General features: G+C 39.2%; 1 protein-coding gene across 1 annotated transcript; it reads left to right on the top strand.

The window, feature by feature from the left end:
- Nucleotides 1-13,010: 13,010 nt before the first annotated feature.
- tpbgl (trophoblast glycoprotein like) lies at nt 13,011-15,955 on the top strand. The gene has a single exon (XM_005462341.4). The coding sequence runs from the start codon at nt 13,304-13,306 to the stop codon at nt 14,363-14,365; it is 1,062 nt and encodes a 353-aa protein (XP_005462398.3). The 5' UTR covers nt 13,011-13,303; the 3' UTR covers nt 14,366-15,955.
- The last annotated feature ends 11,265 nt before the right edge of the window (nt 15,956-27,220 follow it).

Here is a 27,220-nt window from a genome sequence, read left to right as displayed (position 1 = left end):
AGCTATGCATCTTGAATAGTAAAATCTAGAGATAGTCTTCTTTGTTACCCAAAGAAAGATGTATTAAAAGGGCCAAATTTGTCTTATTTGTAACTGTAGACATATCATCAAATACCTCAGGTCCCCATTGTTGCATCTGTGTTTACATTTCCAAATGGGAAATTCTTTGAATTTGTTTGTTGCTTCTTCTGCATTTGTAAGATAAGCTGTGTGTACATCACTATCAATAGGAGCTGAAAGAGACATGCAAGCCCATGTCCAAAACGAATCACATGAGCAAGGTAAATATTTTTCAGGTAGGGGGTGAAAAGGAGCACAAGAAAGACAAACACAATCAGCATGAAAAGGTCTGCAGATGTCTGCCGGCTGTTGCAGTATCAGATAGTGGATTTGTTATTTTCACTGTGCAGTGCCATTTGAGCCCATTTCCACAGGCTGCGATCTTATCAGATGTTTTCCTACATAATGCAATCAAAAATGGACAGACCACAGACAAAAAGCTGTGCCGTGTATATTCGGTGATATCTCTTAACAGTCTGACAGAGCCACTACCAGCTGAGACAGCCTGACTCATCTCTCCAAGTTACAACCATACAGCTTTTCAGTTGTAGGCAGAAGTTTACATACACTCACATGTAGATCAACCACTCTTCTTGGTAGAATAAAGTTCATTTAAAGTGGTTGGTTTCCTGGCATGGACCTGGCTATTAAGCATAATCCACAAATTTTCAATACAGTTGAGGTCAGGGCTTTGGGAAAACCATTCCATAAGTTTAATGCTAGACTGATTTATTTATTCCAAAACCAGTTTTGATTAACATGTTTGTGATCATTGTCCTGTTTGAACACTCAACTCTGTACCTGTTTTAATTGTCTAGCTGTTCATTTGAGATTAATTTGAAGAGATTGTAATCCTCCTCCTTCATTGTTCCCTCTACTTTGTGCAAGACCCAGAACATGATGCTACCACCACCACCGTGCTTGACAGCTGGTACAGTGTTCTTAGGTTTGAAAGCGTCACCTTTACGCCTCTAAACATACATCTTGGCATTAGGGCCAGATAGCTTAATCTTTGTCCTGCTGGACCATAAAACTTGTCTCCAGAAGGAATTGGCTTTTCCACGTTCACCGCTGCAAATGTCTGTGAGCTTGAAAGTGTTGATTTTGGAGCAAAAGCTATTTTTTTCGTCTGTACCCTCTCAGTCCATGGCGATGTAAAACTCTCTTCACTGTGGACAGTGACGCTGGTGTTCCAGCAGTTTCCAGTTTATGACAGACTTGAACCCTGGTAGTTCCTGGGTTGTCTTTTAACATCCTTATAAATTTCCACTTATCTGAGGGTTGCTGTTTGATCTAATGATCTTGGAATCTGCCATTGTTAAGAAATGCCTCTAAGAGACTTTTTAAGAGATCTGTCTCTTTCTCCTGTCAGGTTTACTGGTTTTCCCCTCATTAAATCCAGGAATTGGTATGATCACAAGCCAGACAGCAACCTAATGCAACTGCCCAAGCATACAAAGAGCACAATGGACTGGGTCAATGCTCAAAATCATAGGAGCAGGAGTATTTCAGCAGTTTTATATATTCCATAAATTATCATAAAAAGAGTATGTAATAGTCTAAAACCATTGGAGCAATGTGGTGATTTAAATTACAATGTGGGAAAGCAGAAGCACCAAAAACAAAAATCACATGTAGGCCCACAAGTGAACTTGACGCTTCATTCTCAGCTTCAGTCTCTGGGGTTATTTTTTCAGACACTACGTAACCTCCCCTGAACCGTAGCAAATGCTCTAATTTGAGTTTGCAGTGCTTACCCTTCCAAAAGCAGGGTCGATGCCCAATAAAATCCCATTAATCCAGCCAATGTCAGCCTATCCCAACTGACACTGGATGAGAGGTGGGGCACTTGGACAGATAGGTATTCCATTACAGAGCCAGTACTCAAATATTTTTGAGCTGGTTTGAAGTTTGTGATCAGAATGGATGTGAATAATCTAATCAACCCCCGCTCCCTTTCCTCTTATTAATCAGCCTTCAGTTTTAACTTGCAGATGCTGGCCCCTTTGGAGAGCCTGATGTTCACACTGCCACATCCTAACACGAGCCACTCACTACTCACTCTGAAACTCCGAACCTCTCCAGTGTCGCCGTCTGCCTTTAAGCGGGTTTGTTCCTTCAGTCTTCAATGCTCCATCTATCATCCTCTCTCTACAGCAGAGGAAATTTGATGCATGATGCAGATGATGGTAATTTGGCCGGGCTCATGTAAAAATAAAATTTCCATCACTCTCTCAAGGTTATTATCAACTAATATGAAAATGGCTGACAGTAAATCATAGTCTCGATCAAGACTGAATGTTAAGTACAATGATGATGCATTGGAACCAGTTCTGTTGGGCCAAAAATAGAAACATTCATTAGTTATTGCTTGTTTTGCAGGCTACCATCTCAGCATCCAAAATCATTGTTAGATGTAGAGAGAGAGAGCGCTTGTGGGCTGAATAAGAATCACGAGCTGTGGATAGAGGAGAGGCTAAATTTGGCACATATGCATTAGAGGTGTTCACACTACAGGACAAGGTGAGGGTGAGCTTAGCCAGCAGACCCACCGGCAATCGCTCTCCCAAACAGCCTGTTCACCTTGCCGGAACTCAGTCACACACTTATGAGTAAGCAGCTCGACACATACAAGGTTAGGCTTTGATTGACACTTCAATCTGCGGGCTGTATGACTCTGGGGATGTCAGTGTTGGTCTGTAAATGAATTGCTTTGGTCCTGCTTAGGATCACCATTATTAAACTGTTATCATAATATCATTGCTCCAAGCACAGCCTCACAGAGCTGCACACATGGATGAAGACTCTTGCTGCTGCTTCTTTATTTTTCAACATTTCTGGAGGGTAAAATGTACCTTCTGGCTGCTTCTGAGTTCCTAAACAGGTGATAATCTCATATTTACACCTGTAAAGTATTATTTAGCACAATTTGGGTTTCACTGCCATCACATTATCCTAATAAGAGGAGCTGCTGTTGACGAACTTCATGATTGAAGGCTTTTTTCCCGTCCCCCGACTGCTGTCTGCTCTCTTGTTATGATGTTCCCAGATATGAAAGCTGAATATTGCTGACATTATTCATCCACCTCCAGGGAACAATAAGGCGTGCAACATACTTCGAACCTCAAAAAGCAAATAAAAAATATTGAGGAGAAAGTCGCCCTTGGGGAAATTTATTTATTTACTTAGTTTATATTCTGTGGTGTCAGCATACTCCTCTGCCACCTGGGGCTCTAAATATGTTAAGTGAAAAATATAGGGCCATCAACTCGTTTTTTCTCCCCCCGATTTTTTTTATAACTGCCATAAAAATATATTCATCTGACAAGCCAAGAAGGTTTATTTCGTGTGTTTGATGAAACTGAAGTTTGGCAGAGTCAGCTTGACGTTCTGAAACTTTCTCACATAAAACTGTAATCTATCTTGTCATAGGGGTAAAAAGCTAAGAATAGGTCCCCTCTCTCTTCTCGCCAGATAAAAGTAATGACCTCTCCTTTTTAATTTGCCTCACTATAATAAATGTAAAATAATCTCCCCCTCCCCCTTGTCAGCCTCCTCCTTTTTTTCCTTTCCTTTTTTTCTTTCTTGTGAACGTCCCGCTCTGTTCCCGGCTGTAATGGCATGAGTATTTTCAGCACCGTGGAGGAGCATGAATGGATGATGAAGCCATTTACCTCAGTGACTGCTCATGCTCCTCATTCATCAGTCTACCCTTCTTGTAATGTAAAGCGATCTGTTATTGCACTTGATAGGGAAATTTCCTTTCCATTTTTCTCCCTTCACAAGATGAGAATGGGGTCAGAGAAGGTAGAAGTTTGGTGTCATGTTCAAGGGCACCCAACTCTAGAGGGAAAAATGTATATAACTGGTCACTGTGCTGGAATTATTCCTATAATAATCCCTCCACCCCTAAAAAAAACCCAAACATTTAATTTGATTTAATTGCTTGACTGATTACTACCAAGGCAACAGTGTTGTCCAGTGAAATGCTTTGATTCAGAGAGAAAGCACAAAGTGTACTCAAAATTTCAAGGAACTTTAAGCAGCTGGACACAGTGGTTATAGCAACTTAATCAACATTGGGCAAGTCAACTTCTAAGGGGACACAAGCCCTTCTACCAAGCTTGAAACTTAATATTTGATATGAAAACCTTTATTCTTCAACACAGCCTGAACTCTCTTAGGCATTGTTTCTTGTAATTTCTTTAAGTAGTCTTTAGGAATCGTTTTTCAGGCTTCCAAACCATGACAGAGCCTCCACTGTTAACCTTCACAGATGGCTGTAGATGCTCACTGTTGTACCTCTCTCATGGCCTCTATACATATTGGGAACAATTTGAACCAAAAACATCAAATCCAGATTCATCACTCTTTTTATGCTTGAATGATTCATAGGTAAGTGTGGCTTAACAATGAAAGATGACTCAAGAGTTTTTACTGTTCGTCTTTAAAACGAAACTTCAGTGAAACAAAAACACAAACAGATAAGTCCTCTGCAGAATATTAAGTGGCAGGAAATATAAATAAATAATGTCTCTCTGAATGTACAGTATTTGAATAAATGTCCTTTTGTGTCTATTAACTTTTGCTGAACACCACGCCTCACCATCCAGCAGACCTCACATCACACGTCTCACTACCTATACGAACATTAATTATTGAATAAATGAGAGGCCAAAGCGCTGGCTGTGATCCTGCTGTCCAGAGTGCACAGCAGCACAGCAGCTATTTGCCCCTGGAAAGTTCGCCATGACTGTGGACAGAAGTGATGAGCAGCACTGCTGATGGATTGAGGGTACTGTGAGTGTGATTGAACAGTCCTGCCAAGCATAAATATTGTCTCTGACTTTGCCCATTGAGGACAGCCCGATGACAGGAATTGTTTTATCGAGAGATGTTGAAAGAGCGATGCCAGGCCACACTCACTACATAAACTTGCACTCTGAAACAACTGTTGCTCTAGTAGCTCTTTATTAGTTATCGTATTTTACCGCATTTGGAAAACCCAGTGTAAGTATGTAAAGATGAAGTAATGAACACGTCGCTCAACTGACCAATAACCTTTGAGAAGTCTAGACACTTGAACTCTTAACTTTAACCAAACGCTGACCTTGTTAATCCTCACCTCAAGGATTAAAGTTAAACTCGTTTAACATTTAATACTTAAACTCTTATCGCAGTGTTGCATAATCTCAGAGGAACAGCCACATGGCTACAAGTTGAGAAGTTGCACTATTGTATTTGAAATAAGAGGCGAAAAAATGAATGAACGTAGAACACAGAAGAATAACAACACAAAGTAAGGCTCAGTATTGTTCTGAAACAGGATCAACAAGCACTTTGACTGATTAACCCCATCTAACAAGACTGGCAGCATGCTGGTGTCATGCCCTGACTCGGGCAGCTCATTCACTTTCCAAGGTGTCCTGATACGCTTCACCCCTCAGCAGGAGTGTCTGAATTGCCTCGAGGGCCTCAGTATCATCGCTCAACAGCCAGAAGGACAAACAGCGGTCACCTGAACATCAGATATCAAGCGTTTTGTAATTCAATCTAAACAGAGGCATTGCAAGCCAAGTATCCATATCATTTGTTTGTTATGTGATCTTGGGAAACTCATTGTTCATTATGGACCAGGAAGATGTGTAAACTAATCCGAATCCCAACCAGGTGCTGAAGGAGTTATTATTCTGTAGTCATTTTTGAATGATTTTGGGTTGAACATATAAAAGAGCATTATGAAAGTTACAGATAATTTATTACTACAGATAACACCAGATGACCTGCTACTATTTTTGTTTTTTGCATTCAGGGCCACAGACATTGTGTAATGTCATAATAACCCCAGAGGGCTCTTGGGTGTCTCTAATGCACTTTGCAACTTAATCTTAATATGTTCTTGAGAGGTCAAGTATCTGCATCAGTTGTTACTTGATCGTTGAGAAATCAGTGTTCGTGAGCTTGAAAGAGTCTGATCGTAGGCACTCCCTGTAACTATTAATTTCCAGATCATATTGCCTCCACACTTCAAATCTTGAAGTGCAGAGTTAATGTGATACCTCACATGAAAGTAAATACTTTCAGAGAGCACTGTGATGTGAATAATGTGGATCCCTGAGCTTTATTAAGATTCTTTACATGCAAACTTGAAATGGAATAATTCACCTTTCACTCTAAATATCTGTTGAGATAGTAATGTTGTAAATTAAATATAATGTCTTCTGAAAAAAATAGTGCTCTATGGCAGCTGGCATAGGCTCTAACTACCTCGTGACCCTGAATTGGATTAGCAGAAGAGAATGGATTCAAATATTGCATGATGTAATTCAAGTAAAAAACAAATAAATAAAACAAATTACAAGTGTCATCACCTTCGCATTTATCTAACTTTTAATATTATACCTTACATTGTTTTTCATTTTTTCTCACTATTAGTGTGTTTACCTTCCCAAGATGAATGTTTTTATGCTCCTTTCATGAACCCCTTTCATTTTCTACTGCTTTTATGCTGCTCTGTATTATTCTAAGTGTAAAGTAATACTGTTCTCATATAAATGACCCTACATACTTTACTTAATGTATTTGTAAAGTCCCATAAATCAACAAAGAGACCCTGTCTGTATGTATTATACATATCTAATATGAACTTAGTGTTCATTGTATTTTCCCACTTTGGACACACAGTGTTATCACCAGCCACGGCTCACTCCTCACCCCAAGTGACTAACTTTGTTTGGCCGATTGTACCTGTCTGGCTACAGCTCGCTCCATTACAAGTCTAAATGACTAATTAATGGTCCTGGGACAGGTGACACCAGCTCCTCAAGATCCATTTACACTCCCATCGCCTCGGGGTTCTCACTGGATGCCGCTGCACTTCTTCGCTTCTCCCTTCCATCCATCTTCTCCTCCTCCCCCCAGGCCCTCTGCTCATCTCTTATTCATCCAGAGGTGGAGTACTGTTTAAGGAGCAGGTCTGCGGAGAGACTGATGGACAGATTGAGAGGCAGGTGGAGCGCAGAAAGAGAGGTGCAGACTCCATTTGAGATGGGAGGGAGAGCGAGATAGAAAGAAAAAAGGCGAGGTGGGTGATATGTGACTATCTTCACAGGAGGGGAGATAGATTAACCCTGAACTCCACCTGCCTCTGGGCGCAGCAGAGTTTTGTGTTGGGCCAGACAGATAGTATAAAACCCTGTGTGTGGGTTTAAACTGCATTATTCACAGTTGCTACAAAGTCCTTCAACTTCTTACCCCAGCTGCTTTTTAAAGTGATGGACAATATCAAGCGTCCACGCTACAGGGCAAGGACAAAGATTAAATAAGATTTTAAATGGAACTGCCGTTACCCAGGAGCATTGCGGTTGTACCACAGTACATAATCTGGCACCTGCATCTGTGGCCAGCAGCAGTGCAAAGCAGTGAATGCTCCTAACCAGTAATGATCTTGTACAGCAGTGTGCAAACCTCCCTGTGCTCCTCACTTTCATAGCTAACAGAGTTAGGCCTATAAGATTAAGGTTATATTTACTGGTTTGTCATTTTCATGCTAACTTACTAATGAACATCCATCAAAGAAAGAAAGAGTGAGAAGAGAAGCTGCACACTGTGAAAGAGAAAAGAGAAAAGCCATTTAGTGAATAAACAAATGTCTTATCGAAGGTTATAATTTAATAAGATCCTAAAATGTAACATTAAAGTGGGAGAAATTGGAAAAAGGGATATTTTGGATAAAAGAATTTTTGATGCAACAAAAAGAGATCTAAGAGAGAGCAATGTCATTGTTGTTTTATTAACAAACACATACTAGACAAGAAAATGCCTAGACTTTTGTAAGAAATAAGTTAACACAGACAAGGTGACGATTTGGATTGGATACTCTATGTGGGCTGATTGTATTTACTCTCACAAAGGCCCATTTTGAACCAGGAGATTTTAAGCAACATAATAGTTTTATAGTTGCATCTTCTCACAGTATCCTCTCTCCGCGTGTTGCCAGAGAGATGATCAAGGTGCAGGTAATGTCTTTGATGTGATGAGACGATGTGTTGAGTCATGATAGGAAAACTAAGCACCTAACACCAACTGATACCCTCAGGCTTAGAGGACTGTTTTTACAGTGCTCACCTGCTGTAGATACACACACTTGTGTCCTTTACTTGGCTTGTTTGGATAATATCTAATTATGAGTAAGTCTGGCATGTGTCAGTCATGTGCCAGCTGGAGGGAGGATGAAGGAAAGATCAGGTTGGCTCTTAACTCAAGGTTAATGAATGACGGATGATGCAGCAGGGATGAAGGAGAAACCCAAAATGAGAATGTAAATGTAGGAACCGTTTGAAGCGAATAAACAGAGCAATTCAAGATCATAAAAAGTATTCAGTCACCAATGCATGTAATCAAATGTAATTGCAGCATGTGCAGTGGTTTGCATAATGCATATACACAACAGCAGTAATTGTTGTGTGTATGCATACACACAACAGCAGTAAGCTTCTGCTAATTTGGCATGTGCACCGGGCCTGTCAGAAATAATGACACACCTGAGGATTGGACGAAAACTGGTCACTCACCCTCAAGTTTACAGATACACACACACACTCTTACTGTAGTCAGGAGATAGGGATGGGCAGCCTTGAGAAAATCAATTACGAGGTTCAGTGTCAAATTAAAGAGCATGGTGAGGGCACCGTATCCCGGCAGCAGCCTGTGAACAGCAGCCACCACTAAATCAGCTCTCAGCTCTGGCAGATAGAGTGGACACCCAGGTTGTGGAGGAAGCAAAGAGATCTTGAGAGGATAAGAGGAGGACTGAACAGATGTCCTTGTGTGTTTGGAGGAGGAAATACTGTCTGCTATGTTTTAAAAAACAACCTGACATTAATTTCTGCTTATCAGCAGCAACAGCAGTAAGACCATTTTCCAACATTTGTTATCTCATTGTGTCCTGTTGTTTCTGTGTCTCAGTTTCTTGTTCTTCCTCTCCCTCTGTCTATATTTACATCCCCACCATAACCATTTGTGTCCATTTGTTGCTGATGGAGCGCTCTTGAGAATGACAGCGCACTGCAATCAGCTCCAGACTCCCCCCGGTGCCATGGTCTCTGTGATAAGCACCAGTCTTCCGACTGTCCTTAAATGAACAATTCGTAATTTAGTGAAATCACAAATTGAGAATCTAATTTTCTTGCCAGGTTTGAGGAAAGATCAATACCAATTTCATACTGAATTTTATTTACTTAGGGGGAAAAAACATTCATAATCAATAAATTGTATTTACACTAACACAATTTCTATGCAGATGCTTTTGCTCAGATAATTTGATTTACTTTTAGCCTGGATTTTTTTTTTTTTTTTTTCATGAGCTGGTACTATTTCCATTTTATGTAAAGTTCTACATCAAAGTGCATAGTGTTGTTTTGGGCAACAGTGTGTTTTCAACTAAGTGTCAGTTTGGAGAAAGAGTCAAACCAGGTCCTCGAAGAACTGGCTTTCTAAGACTGCACTGTTCCAAAAAATAGTAATGTCAAAGTATCTTACTGTATATTTTACAGTTTTGTACTGTTTTTCTAGAATATCATTGAATTTACACAAGTAGACTGTGATTTTACATGTCAAATGTAAAATAACATGACATCACTGTAAATACAGTAAAACACAATTTACTTGTTTTTTAAATATTTTTTTTTGTACATATGCATATTTAGATTGTAAAAATACATTCAGAAATGTATCATAATTTCACAAATATTTGTCTGTTATTTGAGAGAATGATCTGTTAAATTCAAATGTAATACTATGGAAAAATATATAAAATGATCGAAAATTAATGAGAATAATCAATAATTAAAGGAGTATTTGAATTATAATTTTGCTGAAAATTTCATGTCATCTAGGTCTGAGTCAATAATTCAGAGGTAACAAGTGAAAATATAATTAATAGGAATAAAAACTAAAAAAAACATATAAAACATTGCACGGCCACGCTGTGCTAATTATATATTTTAAAAAATAAATGTAGAGGTAGGAATTGCAATTAATATAAATCTCAAAGTATTCACAACATTCCTGAACAGAAATAGGCCTCTGCACCTGGGGTGAGGGTGTGGCCATGAAAACAATGTGACATGCCATTGGATGTTGGGACACATAATAACATGACGCTAAGCATCGGCCAATGAATGTGAACTAACAACCACAAGGTCGCGGGTATGGCTGCACTGTAAAAAAAAAGTCCTAATATAAAAGTATTTTCCTGTGCATTTTACAGTTTTGTTCTGTTCTTCTAGAATATCATTAAAGTTACGTAAATAGACTGTGACTTCACATTTCAAATGTCAATTAACGTTAAATCACTGTAATGTAATAAAACATAATTTTCATGGTTATTAAATGTATTTGTCTGTACATATGCATATTTAGATTGTTAAAATACATTCACAAATGTATCATGATTTCACAAATATCTGTCCGTTATTTGAAAGATTGAACTGTTGAATTCAAATGTAATGCTATGGAAAAATATATAACATGATTCCTATAAGCTTGTGTTACATCACATGAGTATTATTATCATTGCTGTTTAGGGCGATCGTGGCTCAAGAGTTGGCAGTTCGCTTTGTGATCAGAAGGTTGCCGGTTCGAGCCCCGGCTCGGACACTCTCGGTCGTTGTGTCCTTGGCCAAGACTCTTCACCTACTGGTGATGGCCAGAGGGGCCGATGGTGCGATATGGCAGCCTCTGTCAGTCTGTCCCAGGACATGCAATCCATTATTATTTAAACCAACTGTTAACTGTATATTTCTGTACATTTACATATTATGATTCATATTGCCACATTGACCTTCTTGATGCATTCTCAATCATCCAGGAAACTAAATCTCCAAAAGTTGAATCTGTTCATCTGGACGTAGCGTTTTGTGGGAGTTTGTTTGTGGCGTTTCAGTCTCCAGTGACTGAAGAAGTCACTTGGATGAGTGACGAAACGTTTCTCCCACAAAACGCTACGTCCAGATGAACAGATTCAACTTTTGGAGATTCATTGACCTTGTTTATAGGTAATTTCATTGTTTAATCACGTTAAAATGTTCCTAATTTAATGTCTAAAAGCACTTGGAAAAGGCAGAATCCCATGTAAGATTAGCGCAACAAACTCTATTTTCATTACTGAAAATAACCGTATTTTTATGAGGAAGTTATTTTCTGTTATTTTACGGTAGTATTTTGGCGCCCCAGCTGCCGGAATATTACTGGGTTTTTTTTAGATGTTTTTCTTAACAGTGTGGTGTGAAAGATTCTGGTAATGTATAGCCCTGCTATCATTCTCATCCAGTGGCTTGAGATGAACTGATGAGCACATCAGTGAACACACATCCCCGCAGCCAGAGTCCAAATGTTAGGATAAGACTATAATCAGAATGAGATTACAGATACATGTTTTGCTGTATAAGAACAGAAAACACACACACACAAAGAAGAAAAAGAAAGCCAAAGTTTGATTTAAACTTTTATGTTGCTGATAGGACATTGTTGTAAATTTGTGATGTATGTAATGAGCATTAGAAACAGCAGCAGGTGGGAGAGTGAATGCTACTAGGGTTTCTTTCTTTCTCTGCTCTAGTTTGTCATTTTTCTGTTTCTTTTGCTCTCCAGTTCACTCTTCTTCTTTTTTTTCCTGCCCTCACTTTCCTTCTTTGTTTGTGCCCACAGAACTAACTGCAGTGCTCTGCCGTATGGAGGCATCCATGCTACTGACCCCTGGGCAGTCTCTGACTTTCCCCTTTTCCTCATCTTTAGATCTTTAGTTTCTTACCATTTAAAACGGAATAAACCTCTTTCCTCCTCTGTTCTCTCCTTCCTTTGATCATTTCAACTTAGGCTACTTCCTTTTGAACACAGAACAACACAATATCCCTTAGAGTCAAGTATTGCTCTGTGGAGCTGTCCAGGGTGCTGAAGCTGTAGTTTGTTTATTAACTCTAGAAACACAGAAACTAACCTTTTGACCAACACATAACTATGACTGAAGAACAAATACTCCTGGCACAGTTGCACAGTTTCTGCTTAATATAGAAGGTACATTGAACAATGTACTCTGCCATGGTACCCTAGGACTAATTTTTCCAAATTCCTTACTGTGTAATTAGAGTATAATTCACTTCATCCTCATTAGTCCCAGAAATAAATGTAAACATCAGTTGTTTCATCCTCTGGTTTCTGGTTAAGTAATGAGTCAGAATGACCGATCAGTCCCGCATGTCACTCCAGCATCACAGGCCAATGCTAAACTCTGATTTCGGAGCTGCTTATTTATTCAGGCTTATTGATTTGTTTGCCAACTCTGTACTGTAGACGTGGGGAGCGTGACCAACGCTCCAAAAGTGAGTTTTCTTTCTGTGAAAAATTGATCAATTGGAAAGAACTGACCAAGGCCCCATTAAACACGCTGCACTACCCAGGCATAATTACAGCAACTCATTTGCAATGAGCGCAAAACGTAATTCAAGCCTATAATAATGTAATAATGGAAACAGCATGCATGGGGAGAGAGAAAAAAAACAACAGCCTTGGAGATAAATGATCGTACAGCTATCCAGTAATGGTAAACAGTGTCCCATTTCATTATAGAATGAGCCTTATAGCTTCAATGAATAGTTCTGATTATTACTATTATGAACATTAATATTTTGTTTTTTGGTATTGAGGATTTTCCACTCATGAGCATTTAAGAGAGTATTTCTTCAGGAAGAACAGCGAACATTAAAATCCATCCATCCATTCATACTATGACTCCAATCATTTTCAGGGAGTCATATGATCTATTCTTCTTCATATCCCCTTTTCAGCTAAACAATGAATTCTGAAGTAAGAGGGCTCAAAAGAACATCAAGCTTGCTGTGCATATCTCTCTCTCTCTCTCTCTCCCTCTCTCTCTCTCTCTGTGACACACGTCAAAAATACCACCAAGGGAGCGCGGATCAGAAGCTTTCCACGCAGCCACACTTGGCCGTCTTCAGCCGTTCTCATGCGTACAAATCTCAAACAAAACTCATCTTTCCTGCAGAAAAAAACGACTCCAAGGTGACAATGAAGAAAGCCATTTATTTCTAACCCGACTGCTCCAAGTAAAGGCAATACGTCGGACTGACACGACTTTACACGCCTGTGAGAGGATCGGTCACCTTCTTTGCAACACCCATCGGCATATTCCTGCTTTGAGAGGAGGGGGGAAAAGAGGGAGAAGATGTGGATATTTTACAGTTCGGACGATTCAAAGTGTATCTTTTCTATTTGGAACCAGTGGTGTTTGTATTACGCAGCGGTGATGTGTTTGTTGTTTTCACCCGTCAGGATGGACGACGCGTGCCCGTCGTCCTGCATCTGTACCAGGGACTCGGGGACGGTGACCTGCCGTGACGGGGACTATACCGAGGTACCCAGAGACATACCTGAGTGGACGTCCACCTTGACACTTACGGGGAGTAACATCTCAACTTTACAGCGTGATGCGTTCATGACCAACGGCACGGAGTTGGAAATGACGACACTCTCTCTGTCCTATAACGGGATACAGGCTATTGAACCTTACGCCTTCCTGGGGCTTTCACAGTTACATTTGTTGGACCTTAGCCACAATCAGTTGGAGTTTATCTCATCCAGGGCTTTCCATGGATTACCCGAGCTGCGCTCTCTTTACCTGAATTATTGCGTTTCGCCTGCGGCCACAACGCAGCTCTCAGATGCGCTCAACACACAAAGTTTGCGCAACCTGCACAGACTGGAGTTGGCGGGAAACAAGCTGATGTCTATCCCCCTCGAGAGATTAGATGTCTTTAACCTCCACGCTTTGGTATTGATTAATAACTCAATAGAGATCATCGGGGAGGAAAACGTAACCACTTTGTACCAGCAAAGGCGCATACGCGTCTACTTGTCTTTAAATCCGTTTCGGTGCAACTGTGAACTGGAGGCGTTTTACTACTGGCTGAAGAACTCATCCCAGTGCCCGGATGCAGGGCGTCTTCTGTGCAGCGAGCCAGAAGCCAAGAGGGGGATTCCTGTGGAAAAGCTCCGGGGAGAGGAGGTTGATTGTATGAACGAGAATTTGGAGGCGGTGTCATATGTTTTCCTAGGTATAGTGTTGGCTCTGATCGGGGTGGTGTTCCTGATGGTGCTCTATCTCAACCGGGGAGGCATCAAACGGTGGCTCAACAACATCAGAGAGGCCTGCCGAGACCAGATGGAGGTATATCATTACCGTTATGAGCAGGACTCAGATCCCAGACTGGCCAACGTGGCTGTTTAACCAGTCGAAACATCAATCCAGTGCTGCATAGTGCGAGGACAGACGATATTACCAGGAGAACTTATTTATCAAAGACTGTGGCCTTGACCTGTCACAACTACAACTGATGGTTTTTTAAAACTAGTTTCATCACGTTCAGCCCATGAATTCACTCTGGGATATGCACAGAGCCAAAGGCAGTTCAATATAAGTAACTGTTCATCCAGCACAACTGAATACTTCAATCTTCTCAGCAGTGTTGTACATATTGTATATAAGTATCTCCTCATAGCAGAAATGCTTTCCATCCATCATGTTATCATACACAGCCCCACTTGTTTAGTATTTACCCTCAGTTACCAAGTGAAAAGCGCACAGTAAAGGTCCATCAAATTTCCAATTTGAAAAGCTGAGTCAGCATTATTACCCAAAGCTGCGGCCCCTGCTTAATATTTTACATTCAGGAAAACCTGCGCAGAGAACAAGACTGCTTTTAATCTACCAGGGAGTGCATATTGTCAGAAAACTGTCAGAGAAGGAAAGTCATTTGGCATTTTTTTAATGGAGTGCCATGTTTGTGGAATATGTTACCCACCATGTTTTCACAAAGACCCTTTTATGTCAGAGAAGAACGTGTGTTATTTGACACCAGATCAGCTTATCAGTAAAGCTGTGGAAAAAGCGAAAGAGAGACCAATTTTAACCGTGCATGTGATTCCTATAGGCATAGAAAACCAACCAAAACATTAATAAAAAGCCAAACAAAAAAAGAAAAATCGTGAGTTTGCAGTGTGTCTGTACATTTTATCATCACTGTCAGGGAATGTAGACTTCATGCAGCACTGTGTCAGACATTAAATGTATTTTTTTCCCTGCTGTGTTTCTGAATGAGTGTGCAAGCTCCTGGTGAAATTTGCAGAACGTGTGACTTCACAAACTAAAGTGAGGTGTCACATTGTCATCGGGGTTCAAGGACTAGAGGGAAAGACTGGAGAGATATGGCATAAAAGTGCAGTCGTGTTAATCACATCAGCACTGTGACTAATAACCCATAGAGACTGATGATGGTAGTCAGTATCTTTACGGCTCACGGCTGATCGACCTTCTTAGCTAAAGGTCGCCATTACAGTCAAGGTCAATTACTAAAGAAAGAGAAGCTAGAGGGAGGACCCAGGTGGATCACTGTGTGTGTATGAAATGAAAACAAACTGTAGTTATGGATTTCTAAACAAGCAGTAGACTATTTTCCATTGTCACATCATTAGTGGAAGGTAAGAGAGTGAGTAAATCAACGCACCGGGCATAGCAACTAACCAAGGAATCAGTGTAGCAGCTGTTCCTCCCTCATAAATCATAACAAATGTGATTAATACACCTGATTAAAGACAATGAGGCGAGAAAATTAGAATCATCCACACCGCACTGGATGAACAGTTCTAACAAAAGGAGCGAGGTGATGATTAGCACTTTCCGGTGCAGAGAAGGATCAAGCAGTGACAGATCACTGTGAAACAGATGGCCCCCTCTCTAGACAAGCTACAGTTATTTATGTCTTCATCTACAGATTAAAATATTACAATATCTGTGTGTTTAACTTAAACTTCCAGTTAAGGGATTAGATAATGAATACATGGACAGATTTTTTTAAAGCCATTTTATTATGTCAGCAGGAGGACGCACCTTTATGTAACAAAAGACATCAAGCGGTGACACCGTGCCACTTCGTGACATGCCACTGTACCATAACGCTGTCGTGTTGCATATGAAGTCTGAGGAGATAAAGCTAATCACCAGGACAGCAGTGTTCAAGGATAAAAGCTCTTGTGTGCTGTATATGCATGTTCCACGTTTGCAGCCGTGCCAGCAGCTCTGCGAGGCTGCACTGAAACACATTGGCGCTTTGAGCTCAAAGCTACCAACTGTTCACATGTTCACTGCTATGATGCTGATGTCAAGCGGGTGTAATTTACAATATTTACAAACCTTAATTTAGTGCGTTAGCATTTGTCAAATGAAGATGGTAACGATGTAGATTTGATTGCTGTCATGTATATCGAGTCATGAAAGGACAAATTGGACTTATGAACATTTTAAGATCTTTGGCACTAGATAAAAAGTTGGAGGATGGTGACCAAGAATGTTTTATTGCTCTCCAGCATTTCAGTCTGTGGGAAAGTGGTGGGGCAGGCCATCCCCGGAGTAGCATTACCACTGTGCCTGAAAATGAAGGATCCAGGCCTAATTTAAAGTGAGCACTGTTGACAAGTAACAACCTAAAAAAGTCCATAATTTGAAATGTGTGTTGTTGTTCTGTCAAAACCAATTGTTTTAGTTGTTCTTAGAGATTCGGGTTAATCTCATAACAATGTGCTAAATAATGAAATACAAGATTGCTGAAAGCACACTGTCTGAATTTTTCAGGCCTTTGTGGTGTTACTACGAGCTCCAGAATTTGAATAATGGATGTGGGGATTTTAAGCCGTTGTTTACAAATGCAAATAAATGTGGAAAAGCTAATGAAATGCTAAATCATCCCCAGACTAATGGTTCGGGGGGTTGCCTTTAGGCAAACTAATTCTGTTCTTAGACATTAAAGAACACAAAGCATTTGATAACAATAATAATAATGAAGGAAGATTAAAGGAATATAGGGGGTAATGTTATAATGAGACAAAACTGAGTTTCTTAACTTATTGTATGTGCTTCTGGTTTCAGTTTAAATGCTGGGCTTTTGTGCCTTTAAAAATCCAGAAACACAAACCCACAGAAACTTGACTAGAGCCAGTTGGGATCATATATTTCTATGATATTCACAGTTATATCCCCCATGATCAGTCCTGCTACTTCATTTAGTCAAAATGTAATCTCCTTTGCAACTATTTTTATTCCAAACTGAAATCAACATAAATCAATGATTTTCCCAATTTCTGTTTAATCTCGACTTTGACTATGTCTCCTTTATCTTTCTTCTGCGTGTTCTCTGCCTCTTCAACCATCACCTTTTTCTATTTTCTGGAATCCTGGGCCATAAATAAACAGGTGGGAACAACAAACATCTTATTTTGTCTTATTAAAGTATCCAGACTTGCTTCACAGCTCAGCACTCTCAGTTTTCTTTACCTGTCACTTCTCCTCTTTTTGGTTTCTTCATTTTTCTACATTCTGCCTACAATATCAGACCTCCTCTGTACCCTTGCACCCCCACCCTTCCCCGCTCTCTGTCTATTCGCTCCCTCTGCTCCTCTTCATTCAGGTAAATGACTTTATCCAGTTGAGTGACTTTGTAAGGATGCAGAGACAGGGTTTAAGCTGAGCCCAGCAAAAGGGAGGGACAGGAGAAGAAAGATAAAGAAAAGGGGAACAGAGAAAAGATTCATTAGAGTTCTACTGTCCAGGCTACAAATGCCCTTGCCTTATGCAAAACGATGACTCATCGCCTTGGTCTATATATGAACGTCTGGGAAGCCAAACACAACTGCTGTCTAAGAGAGACCAAACAGCAAAAATGTTATCTTTGAATATTATTTAACTCAATCATGAGCACCTAAACTTTTTTAAATGGCCTCTGTCATTCTTTCATAGGAGCATTTGGATGTCTCACTTTGCATATGCATCACTAGATGTGACATAATCAGGATGCAATGAGTCACAATCAAATAACACGTTTGCACCCTGTCTCTGTAAAACTGGTTTCCTGGTCTGCTGAGTGTGTATGGAGATGAGTCTGCCAGTTTGTATTCTGTTGATTGCTGGTTATTGATTGCTGGATGTGTATTTGCTTCTGTTTGAATATAAGAGAAACAGTTTGGCTTTGTAGGATTGTAGGATATGGGAAGGAGCGATGTTGCTGCAGGCCGGGGTAGACTGTAAACACAAGTGAGTTGAACTTATTATAATGTCCAGCAGCTTAAGGGGGTTTTCAGTGGTAATGCGTTTAATGAGTGCTGAATGGCAGTTGTCCTCATGTGGAATAATGACCGAACAGAAAAAACTGACATGCTGTTACCTGTTTCTGAGTTTTATACATGTTATCTACTCAAACCCGTAGGTAGCGTTTTTAAGTACACCCAGCTTTGTTCACTTTGTCTTTTGAATGACCGTAATTCCCGGTGGCAGAAATTCAACAAGATGTCTGAAATATTCCTCAGAGATTATGGTCCATATTGACATGATAGCCTCACACAGTTCCTGCATCCATGATGTGAATCTCCTTTTCAACAACATCCCAAAGGTGCGATATCTGGTGACTGTGGAAGACATTTGAGGATAATGAACGTACTTTCACCCTGAAGACATCATTTTATTTGAGCTTTGTGACATGGAACATTATCCCAGCCGCCATTGGAAGATGGACAAACTATAATCATAAAGAGATGGAAATGGTCAGCAACAATACTCTTACTCATATCAGTAGGACATGGCATTGAAATGTGCTCAGTTGATACTAAGGGACCCAAAGTGTGCAAAGAAAATTTCCCCACACCATTATTACACCATTGCCACCAACATGAACCACTGACAGATCCATCAAGGCAGGATGGAGCCATGCTTTAATGTTGTTCATGTCACATCTGACCCTGACATCCAAATGTTGCGACAGAAATTGAGTCTCATCAGACAAGACAACATTTTTCCAATCTATTGTTAAATTTTCGTAACCCCGTGTGAATTGTAGCTTCCGCATTTTATGGCCACAAGTGATTAACCTCAAATTGTTTCTTCAATTTGAGAGTCATAACTTTGATTTAGTAGGATTTCAGACATTTTTATTTAGCCCTAGTCTTGTATTGAACGGCAGGACTTACTACTTCACTTTTTCAACCATGTCCACACTGCAGGAATCAGAGGACAGGATGAGGCAGAAAGGATTTTCCTCCAAACTATGGAAGGGGAGTGAATTTTACTGCTGTCTGGGGGTGAGGTGGAGAAGGTCAAATGTCAGAACAGGAAAGTGAAAACTCTGAGCAGGGACAGTGTGACACACATAATGGTCATACGCAAACACACACGCACACGCCAGCTAAAAGTTTGATTTCTTCTTTTATCCCTTCAATTTATTTAATTAATAATATATATGCTAAAAATGCATTAAACTGTACAACTCCTGTCAATTCAACCCAATTTCAGTTACAACCATACTAAAATTGGGTTGAAATTTTTTTGAAACATGAAAACAGGACGATGCTGCTCACAACTACCAAACAGGTGGTCCTCTGATTACAACAAACAGAAAGCAGGCAACCAGGTTTTAGAAAAAAAAATGCCAGAGCTCACAAACCAGAGGGTTGTGCTCATTTCTGCAGGGAAATAGCATTATTACCGTACTGAAGCTGGGTTAAAATTGTATTTTAGCTTGAAATATTAAAACAGGACAACGCTGCTCAGAAAACAGGCAACCGGGTTTTAGAAAAAAATAATCAGCACACAAACAAGAGGGAGTTGGTCATTTCTGGAGGTATCATTAACTCTGAAAATGTTTTTTGCATATCTGTGGTCTTCACATGACTCTGATAACCGAAGTTCCTAGTTAAAGCCAAATGAATAGTTTAAACAGATTTTTCAAATGATCTTGATGTCTCTGAAATGGGGGGAAACAATAAAGCCCTCTTGAAAGGGAGAACTCTCTTAAACAGATGTAACAAGGCTGCCATGGAAACACGATTACCTTCACAGGCTGGTGTCCTCTATGGCAGTTAGGAAATCAACAATCCTACATCTTTAGAGCCCTAGCTTGTACAATACTTCCTATCCATAATGGACTTCAGGTGTCATCATTTTGCTCACCATATTTTATCTCTTTTTTCAGTCCATTATCTGTGATCTCTAGAGATGCTTGTGAGAAAAAAATCCCAGTAGTAGTTTCTGCTATTCCAGATCAGGCCATCTGCCACCAACAGATCAAAGCCACTTCACCTTTCATCCCACACAACACATTTCTCCCTCGTTCTGATGCTCAGTTTGAGCTTCATGCTTATGCCCACGTTTACATGGCTAAATGTACTGGGTTTCTGCCATGTTATTGGGTGATAACATTAAAAATTTGCAAGAACAAGCAGGTGAATAGTTTTATCTAAAGACATGGTTGGTGAGTTTATATCTTAATTCATGTGAAGCCATTACATTAAATTGCCATTAAATTGTATAGAAATACCTGACTGACTGATATTGACTTTGGGGGTCAATATCTGTTGGATTTTTCAGCATTAATGATAATGACATGCACAAGGTTTAGGATTAGAAGAACAGCAAAGCAAAGATGTGCTGTGACAACAGGCATAATTCAAATGAGGAGATTACTCAATATTCACGTGCCATACTGGTGCTTAACGAATCTGTTACATTTCATTGTTAGCAGAATTAGTTAAAGATTAGTCATCAGCCTTTAATCAACCTAGTTTGGGATACCTGAACTGTAATTTTATGCTGTTAATTCCACTGTAAGATACATAAACCATATGTGCTTTATTAGCAAGAAGGTAAAATTCATTAAATTTTGCTCAAAAAATAGAACGAGATTAGAATGTTGCACATTTTATTCTGTTTTTTAAATAAATAGAAATGAAACACATTAATTTAAAATGTTTTTTGTTCTTTCTTTCTTTTAGATAAACATCTGCTTAATGCCTTTGTAACAGGACTGAGACTGCCATATCTTCTTGATCCTAGTGTGGAAAGCTTTTATTTCACTTGGTATTCCACAGTAGAAAAGAAGTAACAAAAGGTTTCATTATTCATTCAGAGCAAGTGTGCTCTTCTATCTGTCATCTCTTTTAGTTTTTCAAGGTCCACATGAAATGTGACTCCAGATTTTAGAGGAACATACACTTTTAATATGTATAATTAGCCTTTTAAAAATGGCTATGTTTACTTTAAATGACCACTTTTTAATGACACATCATTAGTGGCCTTCCCAAATATTTCCTCCCAGTTTTAATTGTTAGAGAGCAGGTTTGGGAATCCTAACAGGTTCTTATGAGATTAATTAAGGCAAAGTTTAGACAGCAAAAGGTTTGTTTGTTACAGACAAGGTCATTAGGCAGCTTCCTGTAGTAATGTCATCACAAATGGAGCTCATTAGGGAAATTCCCAGGAGTCAGAGAAGCAGAACAGTTTTTGTTTGTCCCGGGTCACTGTGTCCTGTTTGATTTTTTATGCACTCACAGGGAATTCAGTGCATCTCGTATCCCATTGAATTACTTACTTTGTATATATAAGCCTAATGTACAGTAAAATTTGAATAGTATGAGACACAATTAATATGCATACAGTATATCTCAGATAATTATTAAACAATCCAATAATCCCACCTTAAGCACACCACAGCTATCTTTTTTAAATTTCTTGAGCACACTGCATTATATTTACAAACCATTGGAAACACTTTAGTGAGATAAAGGTCGACTGGTCTCTGACCAAGAGAACACATTCTTTCTTAACAAGCTGTACAGCTGTCAGATCTTTACACCAGTTAAGACCATACATCTTTGATACTTATTTAATATTTAACAACAAATAGTCAGCAATGTGGGCACCACAGTGGTTAGCACAATTGATTTGCAGCAAGAAATCCTTGATTTCTTCTTTTATCCTTTCAATGTATTTAATTAATAATATATATGCTAAAAACACATTAAACTGTACAACTCCTGTCAACTCAACCAAATTTCAGTCCTGGCTTTTAAAAAAAGCAAGACGGGGGATTTCTGTGTGCTTTTTGAATGTGTCCCCCAGCTTCTCTCTGTGAGCTCTCGCTTCCTACCACAGTCCAAAGACATGCTTGGGTTAAGGTTTATTGGTGATTCTAAATTTGCTGTTGATGTGAACAGTTGTCTGTCTCATAAGCTCTGTGACTCACTGGCAACCTGTTCAGGGTCTACCTTGCCTTTTGCCCAATGACATCCAGCCCCCCTGCAACCCTGAATTGGATAAGTGAAAGAAAATGGATTGGATGTATTGAGTGAGCCCAGGAGGAAACGTTTTGACCTTACTGTAGGGCAAACCTTAATTCCTCAGATTTCACACTTTAATTTCAATCAATTTCTTTCCATCAGGGGCTCAGGTGGTCACTTCAGAGTCAATAATTTGGTTAACAAGGACCACCAACATCTTTCACATCTCAAAAATGGTGGAAAATGCTCTAGCCACCACTAGAGCTTAAAAATGGGTGGTTCACATAAAAATTAGGCCTAAAAAATAAAACTCCCAATTCAGATTATATATAAATCACATATTTTTCAGTTATGCCATTTTTTGCAGTGTCAGCTCATCAAGAAGGTTTTGAGTTTGAATCCACCAGCTGACTTTCTGTGTGGAGTTTGCACGTTCTCCTTGTCCCTGCATGGGTTCTGTCTAGCACTTCCCCACAGTCCAGTGACATAATTGTGAGTTAATTAGTGATTCTAAACTGGCTGTAGGTGTGAATAGTGTGTCACTGTGTGTTGTAGCTGTGATAGACTGCCTTTCACCTTCGCATGATCCTCAATAGGACAAATAGTTAAAGGCCTTCTTAATAGGCCCACACATTTAGTGAAATTCACTAGTTATGTAAGCATCACCGTGATGTAAAAAAATAAAAAATAACAATTTTGTGTAAAGTCCTGACTTCATCAGACAAACAACTTGATGTATTTTTCTAATTCTCCTGCTTAATGTGGCAGAATTCACCATTGTGGCTTTGGTTTAATTTCAGCCAGTCACAATAATGTTTATGTTTTTCATCAGTGAGGCACTGAAAAGAAAGCATTTAACTCCTACTATATAAAAAATTATTCATCCTAATTACTTGGAAGCGAGTGTTGATCGCTCATTAAATTGCATTTCCATTCATCATACAAGCATCTACAGTAGCTCTGCTAATTAGCTGTCATTGTACGTGTGTGCGTGTGCATATGTGCGTGTGTTAGGAAGCTTCTTATTCAAATGCTTGTGTAAAAGAAAAAAAGAAGCAGTCTCAGCAGTGTGAATATTTCATGCTGTCCTTCACTCAGGAGAAGCTGCTGATCCTCTGACCAGGCATAATGGTGTGGTGCGTTAGCGGACAGACAGAGACTGCATCTGCTCTGACAGCCTGTCAATCAAGGTTTTCTTTAAAGAAAGCTCCTTGATCTCAGCAGAGGCTTAACCCAACTATTACAATCTGAATTTCAGCTACAACCACAGTACATGCCTTTACAGTATAATGGATTTGTACGCATTTACATATATATTCAAAAAAATTTATAGAAAATAAAAGTTGTGCAAGTTAAGAGCCAGTTCCATTTATGTAGCCTTGAGCAAACACTGAATGCTAAATATGGTGTGTTTCAACAATAACAGCACACTGGTCATTAAGAATCTTATAATACAGTCACAAAAAGCATTTTGGACTGCAACGATCTGTCTCGATCATTCAGACTCAGCAGTCCCTTTCTTCAGACCTTAAACTGTTAATTAGCATCCTCATGTGGCCAGCTGGACAAAATGCACCTGCACAAAGTCAAATGTAATACTAAAAATAATGTAAAGTTTAAACATTTAATGATGCAAAGAGGAGATTTAAGGAAGAAATGTCTTGCTATAAACTTCATCAATCGAGATAAGGAGCTATAGCTTAATCTAACTAGCTATGTGTTAACCACTAACAGCTACATCCCACCAATGCTTTACAGGAGAAACTGGACTAAAATGAAGATTTATTTTCTTAACATCAAAGAAAATATAAAGAATAATTCTCGTAACTTTATTGTATTTGGTTAATTGTGCATAGCCTACTGCTGTTATTCTTTTCTTTGCGCTTGACTCTTGGTTACGTGTAGAAAAACATCTATATGTGTGGTACTCGTCAGTGATATAGTCCAAGTTTCTACCCTTCTTTTCCCAAACGGTGTAAACTGTTGTTGTAAGTGTTGATTTCAGCAGAGTTAGAATGAATGTGTGGGCCTAATACGTATGAGTTGCACCTGGGCTGACTGTTATCCCCCCAAGTGAAATTTAATTATTTTTTAGCTTCATGCTTCAGTTTCATTTAATCTTTGTGTAGTGAAGGCACAAGTGCTCATTTTATATCAGGTCTCCTGGAGTGAAAAGAATCATAAATCAACGTCAGGATTAGAGAAATTAGAGAAGTGTCTGCAATAAATCATAGATGATGCTAGTTAGAACCACAAGAAGTCAAATACTTACTGTATAATACTTAAGCTATTGATAGAGTTTTAAACTTTTTTGACATTAGTATGTCTTTCATTTTGAAAACACATGGCCATCTGGCCCGTGTTACTGATTGTGCTAAAGTGTTCCCATACACGGGTTGGACCTCTCCTCTCTGGCAGTGTTAACTGGGGAGCAACGTCTCTTATCAGGAGATGTACTCATCTGTTTTTACCAATTAACCTACTTAAATCAAAGCCCAACATCATACCTTTGCTTGAATAAGGATTATCCACAGTTTTACTGCGTAAATTAGCAAAGGTCAGTTCACTAGTCAAAGACTGAGTTGCCATGTCTCTGATCCACCTGTGTTTACTTGAGTCATCATAAGATCATCATTTACAACAGAATCATTTCATCATCAATGAGGAAATGAGGATAAAAGAAAAAGGACTGTGTCTCTTTAACTCCTAAGAGTCTATCTAATGAGTCCCCCTTCTTTTAACATCATTGGGGAATAAAGCTTAAAGGCCTGACTGAAAACAAACACTGTAGTCTAATTAATCTCTTCTGTAGTTCATTAGAAGTGGCAGGGGATATGGGAATGCAAGTATTTCAAAGAGACAGATTTGCAAACATCAACACTGTTTCCAAAACCCTCAACATTAGGTTATTATTACAGCATCCTGTAATAACAGGGTATGAATGATAAACAATACAAAATATAAATAATAGAAATTGTAGTTTGGCACCACTCCTTTACTTATTGTGAGTTTCAAATTAGATTTTTATTTAATATTTCTATTTAAAAAGGAAAATTTTAGCATTTTTTATTTTTCCTGTTGTCAAATACCCCTTAATCCTCACCAAACACTTGTGAATCGTCAGTATAAATGATCATCATAATCATTTTTGTTATAGAATTTATTGTACTGTCATAATGGGGTTCTCAAATCCCATTAGTCACATCTTATATTTGTATTAATGCAATGGAAAACTAACTGTTGGTTCACAGCAAGAAGGTCATGAGTTCGACTCTACTTCTGGCCTTTCTGTGTAGAGTTTGTTTGTTCTCCCTTGGTTGCATGAGTTTTCTCCAGGTCCTCTAGCTTCCTCCCACAGTCCAAAGACATGCAGTTAGTGGGATTAGGTCAATTGATAATTCTAAATTGCCTGTAGGCATTAATGTTTGTCTCTCTGTGTTAACCCTCCATCAGACTGATGACCTGTCCAGGTTGCACCCTACCTCTCACCCTATAGTAGCTGGGATAGGCTCCAGATTCCCCACAACCCCGATAAGGATAAAAGGAAGAGAACGGATGGATGGAAAACTAAGTACATATTTATTTCATTGGAATTAAGATGATAAGTAGCAGCAAGGAGCTGCTAATCATAGAAGGGTCGGCATATGAAATCCTCTTTTTTCAAAAAGGAACAAACCATAACACTTTTGAAATGTCCTTTGGACAGATGAGACCAAAGAGGAGATGTTTGGCTACAGCACAACATTGAAAAACCTCAAACACAACATATCAGCACAAACACCTGTTACGACCCTCCCACACTCATTAAAGCCATGGCCTGCTGTTTGGCCAGCATGGCAGCTTTGCTGGCACTGGGTCATGATCTCAGCACAGATGCAAGTCTACAAAAGGATGGCTGAAAAAGAAAGAAAGAATGAAACTGTTGCAATGGCCCGGTCAAAGTCCAGACCTCAACCTGATTGAAATACTTGACCCTAAGAGAGCTCTGCATAAATGAAAGAACTGAAAGAACTGTGGAGCAAAATTCTTCTACAAGAGACTGAAAAAGTCAAACAGAAAACAACTACTTCAACTTATTGCTGCTAAAGGTGGCTCTACAAGCTCTTGAATCATGGGGCGTACTTTGCTTTTCCCACACTGCTTCTGCATTTTGGCTTACTTTTTGTTACCCGTCATTTATGTAAGTTGTTGTTTGTATTTACCTAATTTTAAGAACTGCTAAGAATCAGGTGATTTTTTTAATCTAGTGACAAGTAAAACCTAAAATTGAAAGAGGGTTTACTTTCTTTTTCACATGACTGTAATTAATCTCAGTTATATGTATAATTCTCAAACTTGTAGGGAAATTGGTTTAAAATTGAGGCCCGAGCACACTGAGAAATATAATGTCATGTAATTTTTATTTTTGCATAACTAATACAAACACAGTGATTTTGTCCAAACATAAACTTCTGTATGAAATGACTAAATGGCTAAACTTTATAAAACTAACAATGAATGCCGATCCATTAGGACTTGGATTTCTGCACCCACGAGAAACTCTGTGTCTCAAGACAAAAATGATCCTCTCCAGCCTCCTCGACTCCTGGGAGCCCCACTAATGAGTCCTTATTTGTGATGTCACTTCCAGAGGATGCTGCCTAATGACCTTGTCTGTAACAAACAAAGCTTTTACTGTTCAAGCTTAGGCCTAATTAATCTCATCTGCATCCATTAGAAGGTTTTGCTCTCATGCAATTAAAGCTGCAGTGTAATGGGAAAGGATGTAGAGTGATATTAATGACTCATTAGTGTTCTTGAAAAGCTCAAGTAAACCTCTAATTGTCTAATAGTCATCTCCTCTTTGAAGAGCTGTAGAAGATAAGCCTGTAATCTCAGTTGCTGCACACAATGACCCGCTTTCTCAAGTCGCACTTTTTATAATGTCTTTATAATCACTGTGAAAAATAATAGGTGCAAAAGATTAGATTGTGCTCACATTTACTTG

This window comes from Oreochromis niloticus, linkage group LG10 (genome assembly GCF_001858045.2).
Source record: "Oreochromis niloticus isolate F11D_XX linkage group LG10, O_niloticus_UMD_NMBU, whole genome shotgun sequence".
Lineage (NCBI taxonomy): Eukaryota > Metazoa > Chordata > Actinopteri > Cichliformes > Cichlidae > Oreochromis > Oreochromis niloticus.
This window is presented reverse-complemented; position numbering and strand designations above follow the sequence as displayed.